The sequence below is a fragment of the Octodon degus genome, unplaced genomic scaffold, assembly GCF_000260255.1.
Source record: "Octodon degus isolate 3935 unplaced genomic scaffold, OctDeg1.0 scaffold00050, whole genome shotgun sequence".
In the NCBI taxonomy this organism is placed as follows: domain Eukaryota; kingdom Metazoa; phylum Chordata; class Mammalia; order Rodentia; family Octodontidae; genus Octodon; species Octodon degus.
Genome location: NW_004524626.1, coordinates 13,772,139 through 13,789,053, shown reverse-complemented (window position 1 = coordinate 13,789,053; position 16,915 = coordinate 13,772,139). Strand labels below are relative to the sequence as shown.

The following is a 16,915-nucleotide window of genomic DNA, read 5'->3' as shown; positions in this document are numbered from 1 at the left end:
TGAACTATCTGGCTGGTCGTATGTTTTGAGTTTTGTAATGAGTAGTTTAGATGGAGAGTGGGTATAGCATTTTTAAAGACATATACTCAGAGACGATAGCTACCTTGGGGGTGACAGAAAAAGTGTCTTCAAATTGGTGTTAGAGAAAAGCAGATATCCTAAGGCAGGACAAAATATAAAGTTCAACAAGGAATGATAAATGAAAAAAAAATTTAGCTGGACTAAACTTCAGTGCTTAGGGAGAGTGTGAGGGGAAGCTGGACCACTCCTGTATCATGGTACCCCACATCACACAGCAGACTTTGTATGCTTGGATTGAGGGAGCGAGCTGCCCCTCAGGGACAGTGTTGCTGATGGAATGAACTCAGAAGCACTCTAACCTCTTTACTGGGCACAGTAAGTGAGACATAACCAGGGAAGCCAGAAGCACGGTAGGCTGGAACAAATTTCCATATACCCACAGCCTGTAAGTGGTAGCACTCCAGTGCCAGTGAACAGCAGAAGTATAGGAAGAAGAAAGACTTGACTGGTACAGGAAAACAGTTACTTATTACCCCCATGTATGATTGGAGTCCTTTTAATGGAACATTCACCACATGACCCAAAATTGCCCATAGGCTCCTCTAAGCCATCACCAGCATCTGCTTGCTGGAGATACAGAGGCAGGAAGACCTAAGATGGTGATAATTCAGAGTAAAGAAAGGAGTGGGGATCTATTAGGGGAGATACAGGCTTCTGCCAAAGTCAGAGGATGAAGTAAAACTGGCTGTTGTCTCCCCAACACTAGAAAGGGCTGAAAAAGTTGTGGCCCAATGCCTCACACTGACAAAAGTGCTCAGCTGAATGTAGGTGTGGCACTAAGTTCTGTCAGTGGAGTTGGGATCAACATCTGTGGGGAGATGATGATCGGCACCTGGGCCAGTGCCCCTTTGGTCATGTATTAATTTGGCAAGGAAAGCCTGTGGAGGGAAGAAACATAAGCACCCATGATAGTTATCCTCCCATCTGTTAAGGATATTGGATCTATGGAGCACTACACTGGGTCACACATGCAGCATGCCTGTTACCAAGACCCATGTTCAAAGGGTACAACAGCCCTCGTAGCTTCAGGCTGTTATCTGGGCCTTAGGGAAACTTCTTGATTTCTCACAATGAGACCACACTCTTGTGTGTGAGGGAGCTGTGTGACTGCTCTACGAAAATGCCATAACCGCTATGTCACTGTTCTATCTTTATTTCTGTTTTTATTCTGGTTGGTGTAGTTAGTGTTTCCTCACTTCTTTGTTTCACTTGAGTCATGTTGGTTGATCCCAGAGGTAAAGAATTTCATATAATTCATATAAACAACATGAATGACCAATCTGAAAAGAAGCCTTAGAGACAAAAACAGCTGGAAAATTTTATGCAACAGCTACTAAATAATGCAAAATAATGCAAAGAAGACAAATCTAACACTAATTGGAGTTGGACAAGGTTAGAGGGCAACACACATGAATTAAAAATCTGTTCACAGAAATAGTGCCAGGAAATTTCCAATGTATGAGGAAAAACTTAACAAATTGAGGCTTACAGAATGCTAAATAACTATGATAAATAAACTTTCCATGACACATTATAGTAAAATTATCACGTTTTCATGGAATAAAATCTTAAAACCTGTCAACGAAAAGCAAGATATCACCTATAAATGTAAATGCATTAAGAAGGGAGCAGACTTAAACGTAAACTGTTAATGCTGGCAGATCTTGGAGTGAAGTGTTTTAAGATCTAAGAGAACTTCCAAACCAAACTAATAGGTATATCCTCCCAAAGTGTCAAAATTGGGGGAAAAATAAGGACATTTCATAACAACACTTTGAGAGGTGCACAAACCAGAATTCAAAAGTAATAAAAAATATCCTCATCAAAAATAAGCCCAAATCCAAAAGATCAGATGGAAGTAATTCAGCAAGGTGAGCAGTTAAGTAAAATAAAATGTCAACAACTGAAAAAGAATGCATTAAAGCACCTTCTTAGGCAGGCGCAGGGACTGGGGTTTCATCCCTGGCATGTTGTGCTGGCCTTGTCCCAGGGGTGCGCTGAGATGGCAACCGAGACTGGGTGTCGTGGCACGTGCCTGTAATCCCAGTGCCTGGGAGGCTGAAAACAGGAGAATCTCTGCGAATCCGATCCATGTAGTGAGACGCTGTAGACCCTATATTAAATACATAAAAAAACAACAGCTGGAAAAGAACGCAATGAAAAGAACAAGTCAAAACTTTTCAGTAATAATATAAATGGTCTTAGCTCACAAAGGACACAGATTGGCATACTGGATCAAAAAAGAATATAATCCATTGGATTCAAGAAATTGATAGACAAAAAAACGAAAGGATAACAGACTAAAATAATATTCCATGCACCAGGACCCCGAAGGTAAAAGAGGTTACAGTTATTCTCTGACAAACTAAACTTCAAGCTAAAACTGGTGAAGCACTAAGTTCTGTCAGTGGAGGTGGGATAAACATCTGTAGAGGGATGTACATTACTATATATTGGGTTAGGGGACAGTTTGACAGGAAGAGAAAATATCAAACACCAACATAATCACAGTGGGGACACTTAGACCCCTCTTTCAGAGCAACAGATCAACTAACCAAAAAATTAGGAAAGAAATGTCATAGCTGAGTCACCACTGAAGAAAAGGCTTAATACATGTCTAGAGCTTTCTACACATACCACAACTGAATACTCATACTCCTCAGTAGTGCACAGAACTCTCTTCAAAATTGGCCGCACGCTAGTTCATCAATCTTGCTTACATAAACACAAAAATATCAGAATAATTCCACACGTACTATCAGATCATAGCACAATAAAACTAGAAATCGATTATAAAAGGGAGTGCACCAATTCTACTAGCACCTAAACATTATGATTTTTCTCTTTTTGGCTGGCTCAGGTTGCCTTAAGGGTGGTTTGGGCAAGGCAGATGGAGGCAGTATCCTGCCCTTGACTGCATTTGCGTGAGCAGGCACTTAAACAACTGAGCTAACTGGCAGACCCCCCTAACACCTAAACATTAAGTAACACACTCATCAGTACTCAATGGGCCACTAATGTTAACTCAAAATGTAAGAGAAAGACTTCCAAATTCCTACATGGAAGCTAGTTTTACACTGACTCCAAAGCCCAACTAAAAAAATGCAAGCTATGAAACAATTCCTTTAATAGATGTAGGCACAATTATCCACAACAAGATGATGGCAAATGAATACAGCAAATCAAAAGAATATTCATACACCATGACTGACTTTCAGTCCAGGGATGTGAGGAAGGCCCAACATACACATTCATAAGTGTAGCATTTCACATGAGCAGAAGTAAGGACAACCACATGATCATCTTGACAGATGCAGAAGCCTTTGACAAATGGAACATCTGTACATGATAAAAACCCTAAGGAAATGGGTGTAGAATGATCCTCAATCTGATAAAAATCACTTGTAACTAAAGGTACTGTCAACACTAAATTAAAACTTTCAGTTTCCCCCATAGGAACAGGACAAGCATATCTATCACAACCAATGCTGTTCAATATATTACTGAAAACAGCAGAGCAATCAGGGAAGAGAAAGAAGTGGGGTACACACAGGAAGAAAAAAAAATGCAAAAGATGTGATACTCTACATAGTAGATCTAAAAATTTCATCAAATGACTCCTCAAATTAATAAATTTAGCAATGTGGGAGGATACAAAATAAATGCAAAAACATCAACAGTATTTTTGTATACCAATAATAAATCCAGCAAAAAAGAAATTAGGAAAGAATGCCCTTCATGATAATATCAAGACAAATTCAACACGTAAGAATTAAAATACGTGTTGAATTTTTCTTGATGTTATCATGAAGGGCATTCTCTCTTTAAAAAAGGAGATCAAATAGTACTTTAAAGAATCGACATCCCCTGTATCTTGCTAGGAAGGACCAGCATTGCCAGAATGGCCATACTCCCCAAACTGATACATACATTTAATGCAATTCCAATAAAAACAGCAACACTGTTCCTCATTGAACTAGAGAAAAGCCCAGAATTTATAAAAGAAGGAGAAGAGATTGAAAATAGCAAAAGCAATCAAGGATAATAAGCAAAATAATCACGATAAGCCTGGATTTCAAGTTATACTAGAGGGGCCAGGAGATGGCTCAGAATAAGCGCTTCCCTGGCAAGCGCCCGGGTTTGAGTTCAATCCCTGGTTCTGCAAAACAAACAAACAAACAAAACAACAACAAAAAAAACAGACAAAAAAAAACCCTCAAAAAGCCAATGAAGTTATACTAGATAAAAGCACCATGGCACTGGCACAAAACATACATATGGATCAAATAAATAGAATAGAGAATGCAGAAACAAGCACATGCACATTCAGCCATCTGATCTTTGCAGGTGCAGGGGCCAAGGATTCGATCCCAGGGCCTGCCATGCTTGCCCCACTCAAGAAGGAGGAGGAAGAGGAGGAGGAGGAGGAGGAGGAGGAGGAGGCCTTGCCTTTGTCTGTTCCAATATATTTAACAATAACCCAGTCCTTTGCTTTCATGGTGCCATTTTGTTTTCTTCCTAGTTTGAAAATAAAAACCACATTTTTCACCATGAGAATTCCATTTTCAGTAGACAAGTATGTAGCCTTCACAAGAGTGGGTCTCATCTGTCAGGTTTTTGTTTATTTATTTATTTTTATTTTTATTTTGTTTTGCAGAACTGGGGATTGAACTCATGACCTTGCACTTGCAAGGCAAGTGCTTATTCTACTGAGCTATCTCCTTGGCCCTTGTTTAGTTTTTGGGACAAGTGTTGGCATATACCATTCTCCATTATGCCCTGTTCTCCCATGGAGGTGAGATGACCTCAAGAACTTAAATTTTAGTCACCACAGTGCTGAATCCCTTCTTCTATAGGCTGAGATCCAGGGATGTTCAAGTTACTGTGACAAAACCCCACAGAATAACAGTCTAATCTCATGACCTATGCCATCTGTATTCACTATAACAGGAAACACATTACACATCTAGATGTATGCCATACCTCCTTGTTGACAATATTTTAAATGAGTTTTAATGCTTCATAGTTTTCATGTGTGATATGTTAATGTGCAAAACAGGGATTGGGAAAGGAAGGCATGGGGAAATTTTAAGGTAGGGACAAATGTTCAGTTTGAGAAGGTAAAAAATTTTGTGGGGTGGGTGGTTTCATAGTTGTACAGCAGTCTGAACATATTCAATGTCCCTGAAATTTCTATCATTTTAGCTATAATCTATGGCTAAAAATGGTTAAAATGGTAATCTTTACTTTAAGATAACAGGTATTGGAAATGCAGCTTGATCACACGAGCTTCCTTCTTGTTAGATAAAGAGGCCAGACACCTTAAAAGGATATTTATTATCTCTTTCTCGTTTGTTAATGTAAAAATTCCTTAGAGACTTGAAGCAATGCACCAAGTTGATTAATTATGAGCACTGTGTATGGGATCTCTAATTTGTTATAATAGTAGATAATGAGATTGTGCTTCCAAGCCATCATCTTGGTGGTTGTAGCAGGCTCTATGCTTTGTGTCTCATTCTCTGTGGCTTTCTGTGTCAGGCATTTCTATTTCACGCTGTGTTCATACCAATCTGGAGGAAAACTATGGAGCCTTAACAAGGAACTTGGCAAAGAAGGGACCTGGATCCTAGCTCTTAGTCATGACCCAGGAGAAATGCAACCTAACTCAGTAAGTGCTAGCTTTCATAATGGATAGAGGAAGTATCAGAAGCATTGTTTCCCATAATAGGACAATTATCAAACACATATTTTGTGTAGTCAAATAGGATGCCAGTGCAAAATTTCAGGTTAGTGGACTGTGAAATTTAGTTTTAGGCTGTGGTGTGTGGTCTTGAAACTTCTGATTCAGCCTGTAGCTTTCCTTCTGCATAAATTCAATTTTCCAAAAGCATCTCACCCAGGATAGGAGCAATGGAGGATTTCTATACTGTCTCCAAAGCACTGTAAAATCTTTTAAAGATTTGTGGATGCCAACCACAAGTAAAACATGAGACAGAAAATACAGTAATGAGGACATCAAGAAACCTTATTAAAACTTTCCTAAATATGAAGCTCTCAGGTATGTGTTCAGTTTCACTAAAGTTCTAAAACTTATTTTTAAGAATATGAAACAGTGATAGAAAAATAAAACCCAGGATTAGACATGATACAAGACTTCACTAAACAAAGCGATAGGAATTCAGCAATGGTTGCTGTATTACATGATGCTACTTTCAAATTAGTTGTTCACAGATTATCAGATATAAACATGTAAGATTTTTTATTCATTTTAATGAGAATAAAGATAAAATAGCAGTGAAACAGTTTCAAAACAGGTTAGTAGGACAGTTATAATAATTAATACATTGCATATTTTTGTCTTCATATTAGTTATTCAGAGGACAAGATGCAGCCATGATCTCTTGTCTAAACAATTTTAGTACAACATTTTCTTCTCAATGAACTGAACGTAGCTGTATATCTAAACTGTCATATATACATATATTTTTTTTCTCAACAAAGTGGTCCTTTGTTTGTATCCCCCTTTTTTGTTTTGTTTTGTCAGGGATGGGTGTTCCATTGCAGTTAGAGAAGCTGTATTTGGAGAAGTCTTTGAAGGACTTTTCATACTTGTTGACAGACTAAAGATTGTGGGTACTTGAATTCAGCAAAATAACCCCATATAGTTCAAAGTAACCCAAAGAGTCCATAATAGTAGTGAGTTATCAACACAACTGTTAATTGTCCAAGTTGTTGACTTGAGCCTTTTACAGCTCAGCATATTAAGATAGCTTTACTTTTTATACCTTGTGGTTACACTTTTCTGCTGGATGGTTAAGACCTAGTTGAAGCGAGACCTATATAACTAAAACTGTAACTTTTGCTGTCTGACTCAAGATTTACCCTGGGATCATGTACAGCACCTTGTGCATCTTTTGTCACATTTTTATTCATGTATTTATATGACATTTGTATCTCTTCATTTGTAAAATTTGTTTAAAAAATCATTAAAAAGAAGTTATGGTTCTGCCAAAAAAAGAGTAAGTTATAAGATATTCAAAGAAGAAAGAAAAAAATCAGAGTAAGAAAAAATTTTAAGTATTAACTGCTCCTTTCAACCAACCAGCAGAAATTGACTGTACAATTATCCAAACCACTCTGCATATATACCTAAATATGTCTTTTCCCTTCTTTTATTTGTCTTTTTTCTCATCCCAGTTTTTCCTTTCCACTTAACAGTTTATTTCCCTTTCACAGTATCTGTTGTTCCTTATAGATTTTCATACTCTTTCATATTCTTACACTACTGAGATAACATGATGTTTTTTTTATTTTATACTTATTTTTAGTTTTATTTTCAGGAGTAAAAACAAATAGCAGAAGCAATACATATGGTACAGAATTTCAAGACAAACAAAATCAAACAGTGGTTGTTGCATTACATATGATAACATGACATTTTCACATGTAGATCTGATGTATTTCACTTACCAATATAACCTCTAGCTGCATCCATATATCTATAAGAGCCTCAAATTTATCTTTTCTTAATAGATAAGTAATACTCCATTGTATAAAAATACCATATCTGTTTTTATCCATTCTTCAATTGAAGGGTATTTGGGTTGTTTCCAAGATTTAGCTGTGACAAATTGTGCTGCTATAAACATGGGTGCACGTATAAACCTGTGTTACGAGGTTTTCATTTCTTCTGGAAAATTACTCAGGAGGAAAATGTCTGGCTTGATGAGGAATCCCCACACTGATATCCATAGTGATTGTAGGAGTCTGAAGTATCATCAGCAGTGCAGAAGGGTTCTTTTCCCCCCCACAGTCTCTCCAGCATTTGTTGTTGGTTGACTTCTTGATGGCAACCATTCTTCCTGCAGGAAGATAGTGTCTCAGCATTGTTTTAACTTCTATCTCTTGGATGACTAAAGATGTTGAACATTTTTTCATATATTTATATGACATTTATATCTCTTCATTTGTGAAATGTATATTTATCTCACGTGCCCAATTTTGGATTGGGTGTTTGAATTTTGGAGGCCTGATTTTTAAAAATTCTTTATATGCTTTAGAAAGGAGTCCTTTGTCTGATGGACAGTCTGCTATGAATCTTTTTCATTTCTACTTGTATTGATATGAGACCTTGCTTTCATTTTTTTTGTAAGATTGGTTGTTTTATTTATTCTTTTTTATTTTATTTATTTATTTTTTCTGTATTTAGGGCAGGGTCTACTGGGTGTTCAGGGTCTCACTACATAGATCGGACTTGTGGTGACTCTCTTGTTTACAGCCTCCCAAATGGTTGGACTATAGACGTGCACCACCATGCCCAGTCTCAATCGTCCTCTCAGCATACCCTGCAGGCGGGGCCAGCACAACATGCAGGGGACCAAACCCCGGCCACAGCACTGTCTTAACAGGTGCTTTAGTCCACTGAGCTATCAGGACAGCCCTTATTTATTCTTTTGAGGAACCCAACTCTTCGATTCATTGATAGAATTTCAGAATCTCAATGTTGCTAATATTTACCTTGATTCTTATAATGTCCTTCTTTGTACTAGTTTTAGGTGTGAATTGTTCTTTTCTCAGACTTCAACATGCATTATTTGTTACCTATTGGCTACCACATTCACTGTTGTGTGTGAAAATGCTAAGTCCTATCATGCCATCTTAGCATAATTAGGGTGCTCAGTAGCATCTGCCTTGGGGGGTATGTTCACTCCAGCCTCTCTCCCCATTTTAGTTTCCTCAGTGCAGCTCCAATCACTGCCTTCTCTGTCAAACTTTTTAGCCTGTGAGGATGTGCAGTGTCTGCTGGAAAAACTCTGTCTGTACTCCCAGGCTGTTGCAACCACCCAAGATAAGGAGTTTCTCTGATCACATTGTTCAATAGAGAAAACAGAGCACTAAGACCTGTGCTGCATTCAAGCTGTGAGTCATTGACATCAAGCTGTGTGCTGGATCTACTGCACTTTAAGATTCAGATCCTTCCAAAACCCACATTGACTTGTCTGGCTTCCCATCACAGGGCATCACCCCTGTGCACTTTGCATCCTGAGTTTAAACTTTTCAGGCATTTATTCTGTGTTTAATCCTCACTGCTTCCAGGACTTCTTGATGCCTGTCTCTTGTTTATCCTCCATGACAGTGTGATCCTAGGAACCTTCAATTGTAGTTATTCTGTGGCTTCTTATTCCCAGAATAGCTTGTTTCTAAGCAATCCCTTCCCAAACGGCTCCTGGTGAATCACTCAAATATGGTACATGCTTGAATGAATTTCTTCTCCAACTCTAGCCTACAGATTAGGAATAGTTACCTCCAAAGTAGACCTGCACACTGCTTTTTCACTTTACAAAACCAGTGTGCTTTTCTTGGGGCAAGCACTTCTGGCTTAGTTCATCCTTTCTCCCTGAAGCTGCTAACTTTTCCACAGCTTGCCTTTTTTTTTTTTTTTTTGAGGTCAGATTGTCATTGCTAGGAGCCACAATTAGTGTTCCAGCCTATGTGCTTATTTTCCCTGAGTTGTTTTCTGATTCCTCTGTTTCACTGTGATAGATTTCCTGCCAGCTCTTTAATTCCCAGACTGTTTTTCCTTTTCTGTTCACTAAGTTGTGCTCCGGGCATCCCAAGTCCAGGTCTTAGAGGGACTGAGATATGCTGCTGGAGTCTACTCTTCCATCTTCTCACCCCAGATGATTGTTCATTGTTCTCAGAAATGGATTTTTTATTTACAAAATGTGAAACACTTGCTTATTTGTGGTTTAATAAAGTATTTGCAACCAAAGACTGTTTGACATTGTGAGAAAGATGTCACACTGGTGAAAAGTGTGCATCATGGTTTAAAATCAAACCCTGAACCCTTTGAAAGAACAATGAAACATATTTTACATTCAAGAAATTATTTCTCTTTTCCACATACCTCAGGTAAGCATTTGAGGCAGGTGCATGTATACTATGGGAAAAAAATCACCTTTCAGATTTTCATTACTCTTTCTGATTAAAGGTACAACAGGTACCATGAAAGGGAAAGAAATTGTTCAATGGGAAGGAAAAACTGGGATGAGGAAAAGGACAAATTTAAAAAGGGAAAAATATACTTACTATGCATTCAGATTAGTTTGGATAATTATATTGTTGATTTCTGTTGGTCTTTTGAAAGGAACAGTTAATGCTTAATTTTTTCCCTCTGATTTTTTTCCTCTTTTGCATTTCTTATAACTTCTTTGTTTTTTTTTAATTTAAATGAATCTTATACATTTATACCTGGCAATCTGAACAACCAAAGATAGCATCATGTACAACAGCAACCATTGTTGAATTCCTGTTACTTTGTTTAGTGAAATCTTGTATTTTTTTTCTGATCTGCTTTTTTTTCTATCACTATTTTGTATTCTTTAAAAGTAAAACACACACACACACAAAAAATCCCTAGCATTGCATACCATGCCGGCCCTGCCCCTGGGAGTGAGGAGCTGGCGATGGAGTCCAGGAATGGTGCACATGCCTGTGATCCCAGCACTAAGGAGGCACAAATCAGGAGGATCACTATGAGTCTGAGTTGTTCATTATTTCTTAATTCGTTACTGGTGTAATGCATACTGATCCCACGTCTCTCGTCAGTGATATCCTTGATTATGTGCATCAATGTCACAAGTTGAAGCCCATCCAAACCAACTAGAGAAGTTAGATATGAAATTATTTACAAGAGAAAAACCATCATCAAAAGAGGTCTATCAGAAAACCTAACTATGATGCATTTCTTAAAGACAACAGGTCCATAGAAATGTTTTCTGATTATGAACAGTTGACTTTGAAATTCAGGAGTTGCACTGCTAGAATTTACAATATATATATATATATATATATATATATATATATATATATATTTATATTCAAAGATTGAACTAAGGCCAGGGAAGTGCTTATTCCACTGACCCATCTCCCCAGCCCCACCTATAAATCTTTTAAGTTAAGGTGATGCATACCATTGCTTGAAATAAAACAAGCTTTGTTTCATAGACTATTAGTTTTTCTAATGTGAATGCTTTTTATCATCCACAGAGAAGAATATTTCTTATTATTTCTGTCATCATAAGTAAATAGAATGTATTTCATTGTGACCATGGTCCTATTATGTCTAATGTTCTTGGGCTTCTTACATTGTTCATTGAGTATGTGTAAAGTGTGTATAGAAGACTAATAACCAAGAAGCCAACAATAAAATTGTTCTACAAATCTTGAGTTTATCACAATTCAGAATTTTTGCTCAAATTTTTGCACCTCAAGCATGACAGCATATTTGAGAATTTTGACTTCCTTGTTGCTTTTCTCAAACACACTTTCTTTTTGAAAAGGTGCCCAAGCAATATTGAAGTACAGAATCTAACATGTGTGTCAGAATTCCATCTCATGGGCTTCTCAGAGGATCTAGACCTGCAGCCCATGCTCTTTGGACTGTTCCTGTCCATGTACCTGGTCACAGTGCTCGGGAACCTGCTCATCATCCTGGCCGTCAGCTCTGACTCCCACCTCCACACCCCCATGTACTTCTTCCTCTGCAACCTATCCTTGGCTGACATCTGTTTCATCTCTACCATGGTTCCTAAGATGATTCTGAACATCCATACTTACAGTCGAGTGATTTCCTTTGTAGCCTGCCTGGCACAGATGTCTCTGTATATCATTTTTGGATGTATGGATGCTCTGCTCCTGACTGTAATGGCCTATGACCGGATGTGGCCATTTGTCATCCACTACACTACCAGGTCATTATGAACACTAACCTCTGTGCCTTCTTTGTTCTGGTGTCTTTTTTGTTTGGTGTTTTAGATTCACAACTGCATAATTTTATTATTTTACAATTTCCATATTTTCAGGATGTGGAAATTGCTAATTTCTTCTGTGATCCTTCTCAGCTTCTTAATCTTGTCTGTTCCCATACTCTGATCAATAATATGATCATGTATTTTGCTGTTGCCATTTCTGGTTTTTTTCCTATCACTGGGATCTTTTTATCTTACTATAAAATTTTTTCTTCTATTCTGAGAGTCCCAACACCAGGTGGGAAGTATAAAGCCTTCTCAACTTGTGGATCTCACCTGACAGTTGTTTGTTTATTTTTTGGAACGGGCATTGGAGTGTACCTCTTTTCAGATATGTCCTCTTCTCCCAGGAAGGGTGCAATGGCATCCCTGATGTACACTGTGGTCACCCCTATGCTGAATCCATTCATCTATAGCCTGAGGAACAGGGACATTAAGAATACTTTGAAGAGACTTCACAGCAGATCAGTCTTAGTTTCAATACGTGTAGCATCCATGTGGAATACAGGTTATAGAAGATAGAACACGGAACATCTAGGCTCTTAATACAGTCATTTTGGTCATAATACTTTTATTATTTGTGTGCTTTCATTTCTTATATTATTTGAAAGTAAATGGTGATATACAGATTTGAGGAATGAAGTCTTTGGGAGCTTCTATTACGTGGACAAATTTTCAGTTTGACAAGATGAATAATTTCGTTGAATGGTTGACATTGATAGTTGTACAATGTCCATGTAATTAATGTGAAATTAAAAATGGTTAAAATGATCATTTTGGTCTGTATATTTTATTACAAAAGTAATGGACATAAAATGCAGATAAATTTTTTCAATAGAGAAAAGAAAATGAATATTGCATATAGCTTTCCTCTTACTGGGAGAGCACAAACCACGTACAGCAAATTGATTTTTTCTTCTTCCTCCATTAATGTTAAGAATTCCTCAAGGATTGGGAGAACAAGGATCTATTTTGTTAAATATGAGCTTTGTGGAAGGAACCTCCTGGATCCTATAATAATTAATAATTGATCTTCAGATTATGCCTTTGGACCACTCTGTTAAAGGCACCAGTCCTGTAGATACCATACTTGTACCTGCTTAGCATGGTGGTCTTAATTGGAAAGCATCTCTTGGGGCTGGAGAGGTAGCTCAGTGGAATAAATGCTCACCTGGCAAGCACAAGGTCCTCAGTTTAATCCCTGGTACCACAAAAAAGAAAACAAAAAGAAGAAAGAGAAAGCAAGCAAGAAAGCAGCTTTCATTTTCCTTGTGTTCATATCTTTCCTGAGGACAGAGACTGAGATTTAAACAAGAGTTTGGCAGGGAAGGTGCTCAGCTTCAATATGCTCTGGCAGTATTTCATCTTGACAGTTGAAGTGCTGAGGGGAAAACATGGATCATGAAAGGAGTATCAGAAGTGCTAGGTGAAATTTTTAAACATTAACTGCTATTTTCAAAATATGATGGAAATTATAATTACACTTGCCTAATTCTGTGGGCTCTGATATCTGTGATCTGAGCAACTACATTGAAGACAGCAATAGGTAATACAAAACCCACGCTTGAATACCTTTCATCTTGCTCTTCTAAATGTGTCCTGTTTCTAATATCTTCTCAATTGTTATGCTCACTATAAAAATAATTTTTAAAAAGGACAAGGAAAAACTAAGATTTCTTGAAAGCAAGCATTAATATTCAATTATTTGTACAATCTTGCATAACTATATCTATTTTTCTTTTTTTTTAATGAAATAAATTTTTTTTAATTTTTATTTATTTGAGAGAGAGAGAGAGAGAGAGAGAGAGAGTGGTATGTGTGTGTGGCCAGCTCAGCCCACCAGGGGGCGAGGCTGGCTGGCATGTGGTGCTGGGGGATTGAACCGCGGTCCCGATGCTTTGCTAAGCTTGTTCTAAGTAGGTGCTTTAGACCACTGAGCCATCTCTCCAGCCCCTCTTTTTTTTTAATAATAATACATTTTATTTTCATTATCCATTTAACATAATTTCAAAATAGGTCTGTGCTCTAAGACGAGCAAAAGAACACACCAGAAGATTTTCCTAATGTTCTGAGCAGGGCGTGAGGCTTTGGGCCCCAGTGCTGACGCAAGCATCTTACTGCTTGTGATTTCTAACTACTGATACAGAAACAAGAGGTGGGCTCGCCACAGAAGACCCAGCCGTGTGAGGGCAGTGCTGAGCGCTCTGCTTACAGCCACCTCCGAAGGGTGTGATGCTGGTGACTGACGCTTTCCTCACCAAGTTCAGTTGTTTGTTTTAAGTAAATTGCTAAAGTATGTACATATCCTGCATTGCTTCAATACAATTAAAAGTGGAAGTCTGGAGATGTGTAATTCTTCCTGAGTTCAAGCTGGACGTGAGCACTATGAATGTGGCCTGCTTAACACGTTCAGTCCAATTTTAGCAACCATCAGCAAACTGGCACCTGCAATTAAACCTGCAGGCATAAATTTTCCAGAGTGGTAGAATCTCATTCCCATAATGCCGGCCAAGGTCCCAGATGTAACTAGGGAAACCCAAATGTTCTTGGGGTCCTGAGACAGCTGGTAAGCCCCCAGGCCCGCTAAGCTCCCGAAAAGGAGCCCAGCGGCCAGGCTTGGCATGCTACCTGCTTTTGCATAGCCAATGATCCCACCAGTAGCAACCAGGGTGGCGTAGCCATAGCCAAAATAATGTAACGGCACTAGTGGGCCGGAGCTCCTCTGCATTGTTCTGTGTCCAGGTGGGTGACCACACCAAGCCTGCACCTAGGCCGCGGGCCTGACGAAGGTCTGGATCAAGGTCTCTATATCTATTTTCCTGAGCAAAATATTTGATGATAAAAATCTAACAACCACTGTTAATTAGCTATTCCTGTTTTGAAAATTTGTAACAAATGTATTATTGTATATTGTTTCTGTTTCCTTTTGCATCTGTTTTTACTCCTCAAAATTAAGTTAAATTTTAAAAAACAAGCCCTTGAGATCCCTTTCCAACTACAGCCCAGGCCCGGTCTGCGTGTGAGACCTTCTGCACACTCACTAGATTCCTTTCCAGGCAGAGCCCAGGCCCCGCACATGTGTGGGGCATTCTGCCTGATCCCTGGTTACCTGTTGTCCCCTCTCTTGATGAAGAAAGAGAGAGAAAGGATGCTCTCATACATAAGGGTCTAGCGAAGTGTCTAAACTTACCGGTCCAAATCTACCAGGTTTGAACTTGTCCAGATATGCCTGGCTTTGGTTTGGCTGCAGTGCTCAGCTTCCTCCTTCTACAGCTCATAGAGTTGAACCTGCGATGTCCCTCTGGCAAGATGTTCAGCTCCTGAATTAGCTGGGTGGGCCTGACTCCTAGCCTCTCTGCAGGGAGTTCTGCTGCAGGTTTCCACACCTGGCCTGTCTGATGCAGGAGGTTCCTGTGAATGTGTGGATGGTCCCACACACACGCTGGGCCTGGGGCTCTGGCTGGAAAGGGATCCAGAGGTACCAGTCCTGTTCGCAGAGAGTCTGTGTTTCAAACCAAGAATGTTCAAAGGAAATAAAGAAGGCCACTATATACTGGTTAGGGGAAAAATTCAAGAGAAAGAGGTAACACTCTTAAATAAGTACGCCTTAACATGGGAGAACATAACTATATAAGATAAATCTTAAGGGACGTGAAAAAACTAATATCCAGTTCACAACCCTAACAGGAGACCTTAATACCCCCTTATCCCAAAAAGATAGGTCAAGCAGACAAAAATTAACAAAAAGGTAGCAGAACTGGTCTGGAACTTGGAACAAATGAACTTAGTGGACATTTACAGAGTATTCCACAAAACCACATCTGAATACACATTGTGTTCAGCTGCACATGGGACATTTTCTAAAATAGGCCACATATTAATGCATGGCTCATGCTTAAGTCTATGCAAGAAAACAGAAATTATCCCATGCATAGTATCTGACAATAGTGCAATGAAACTGGAAATAAATGATAAAAGGAACCACAAAAACCCCATAAATACATGGAAATTAAGCAACATCCTCCTCAGCAACCAATGGGTTACAGATGACATTAAGGAGAAGTTAAACAATATCTACAATTCAGTGAAAATTCAAGCACAAATTACCAGAATTTATGGGATGCAATGAAAGCAGTTCTTAGAGGAAAATTTATAGCTGTGAACTCACCTATTAGGAAAACACAACAGTGCTTGCTCACCTCACCATTTGCTGGCCCTGTGGGGCTCTTCAGGGTGCTGCTTCTTGTCCTGCTGGGTGGGTTCCTGTAGCAGTGCTATGCTAGGCTGACTCCGACTGCAGTCATTCCAACATTCGTGTATGTTATCATTTAAGAAATGTCACTCCAACTATTTAATTTGATCATTTACTGTTTGGATATATATATATATATATATATATATATATATATATATATATATATATATATATATATCCACTCACTATGTAGATCAGACTCCTAGTGATTCTCCTGTTTTCAGCCTCCCAAGTGCTGGGATTACAGGCATGTACCACCATGCCCAGCCTCAATTGTCACCTCAATGCTCCCCAGGGATGGGGCCAGCACAGCACACTGGGGATCGAACCCCAGCCATTGTGTCTGCCTAAACAGGTGGTTTAATCCGCTGAGCTATTTGGCTGGCCCTTATAATTTTTAGTTCTCTATTCATTTTATATATTAGTCTTTTATGTAAATAGTAGCTAGCAAATATTTTTCAATTTTTCTGCATTGTTACTTCAATCACTGTTCTTTTGCTGTGAAAAAGCATTTTAATTTGAAATAATCAAATTTTTGTTATTATTTCTTGTGCAATTAGGCTTCTGCTTAGAAAAGATTTGCTCATATTTCTGTCTTTAAGAATTTAATTTATTTTATCTTCTATCTGGCTGTTTCATTTTCTTATCTAGATGTTTGATCCAGTTTGGTATGATTTAGCACAGGGTGAAGAATCTAGGTTTATTTTTTGCCATGTAGAATTGTGCTTTTTTTTTTTTTTTCCTTTTCAATTTCTTTTTTTTTTTTTTT

The 16,915-nt window shown here is 38.4% G+C and overlaps 2 protein-coding genes and 1 pseudogene across 2 annotated transcripts in view; 2 read left to right on the top strand and 1 right to left on the bottom strand.

The window, feature by feature from the left end:
• LOC101563650 (zinc finger protein 699) overlaps positions 1-16,915 on the top strand; it is a 959,136-nt gene that overhangs the window by 15,349 nt on the left and 926,872 nt on the right. The gene's annotated exons all lie outside the window — the stretch shown is intronic.
• LOC101574773 lies at positions 5,721-12,413 on the top strand (annotated as a pseudogene).
• On the bottom strand, positions 14,122-14,690 carry LOC101574372 (transmembrane protein 14C). The gene has a single exon (XM_012515089.2). The coding sequence runs from the start codon at positions 14,617-14,619 to the stop codon at positions 14,275-14,277; it is 345 nt and encodes a 114-aa protein (XP_012370543.1). The 5' UTR covers positions 14,620-14,690; the 3' UTR covers positions 14,122-14,274.